Here is a 1,107-nt window from a genome sequence, read left to right as displayed (position 1 = left end):
TGAGAAAAATATTTTTGAAGTACCTGAAGTTGCTAAACTTATTGATGCAAATATTAAAATTAATAGGCATTTAATTAATGATGATTTTGATAAAAATAAAAATGAATTAATGAAACAAACTAATAGTACAGCCAAGTTTGTTAAATATCACGATTTTAGTAAATATAATCCTTGTTTTTTTATTGAATTACAATTGTAGATTTTCTGAATGTAGAGAAATGAAACATCTGTATGAATATTTTAATGATTATGAAACTATTAAGGAGAAAATTAATTGTGGCCTGAGTAGACAAGATAAATATTTTAAATATCTTACATATATTAGTTCCTTATATAATAAACACAAAGATGAAGAAGGATGCTGTTCCTGGGGTGCGAATATGTGTCCCTATTATTTTTTGCAATGTGACGAAGCTTATGATCCCAGAAAACTCATAAGGGTGATAGAGTCAGGAAATTCGAAAGAATGCAATGATATAAAAGAATCAGCTGGAGTTATAAAAACTGCTCAAGCAAAGTCTGAAGAAGAAAAATTACGTAATTCTATGTATATAAAATATATGACATGCTCTTATATCCCTGGTTCTCGTTTTAATAAAAAGGGTTTAATATGTCAGCAACAATCTAAACGTCCACATATGAATAACAAATTTTTATCCAGATACACTTCATATAATGCGCCAGTAAATATATCAGACCCAATAAATAAAAATATAACAATCAATGGGAAACCAATGAATGTAGTTTTAATATCTAATCCAAGCGCACGTATAACAACAGAGGACGAAAAAAAAGAGAGATAGTAGATTTGGAAAAATCTACATCTGGATATGATAGTGCACTATTTCCAGAGGTAACTGGGAAAGCTCGTACCTACTACCTTGAAGAAGCAAAAAAAGCATGCCCCGTAGGACAACCTGTAGAACAAATGTCACAATACTGTATAAAGTCAAAACGATACAACGATATAATAAATGGAATGAATTCCCAATCTGCAAAACCAACACAAGTATATAATGAAGAAAATTCGGAACGTAATGTTATACCTGCTGATACATCGTTCCCAACTGACATATTACAAAAACTTCCTGTTCGTATTGGTATCGT

The 1,107-nt window shown here is 30.3% G+C and overlaps 1 protein-coding gene across 1 annotated transcript; it reads left to right on the top strand.

The window, feature by feature from the left end:
- Positions 1–199: 199 nt before the first annotated feature.
- Positions 200–803, top strand: PCYB_007730 (CYIR protein; the record flags this gene model as incomplete). The annotated part of the gene is made up of 1 exon (XM_004228194.1): positions 200–803. A coding segment is annotated over one exon (603 nt), but the record flags the coding sequence as incomplete, so codon positions are not given.
- Positions 804–1,107: the final 304 nt, after the last annotated feature.

The sequence above is a fragment of the Plasmodium cynomolgi genome, assembly GCF_000321355.1.
Source record: "Plasmodium cynomolgi strain B DNA, scaffold: 1436, whole genome shotgun sequence".
Classification (NCBI taxonomy): Eukaryota; Apicomplexa; class Aconoidasida; order Haemosporida; family Plasmodiidae; genus Plasmodium; species Plasmodium cynomolgi.
The sequence above is the reverse complement of the archived record's forward strand: the minus strand, read 5'-3'. Positions and strand labels throughout refer to the sequence as shown.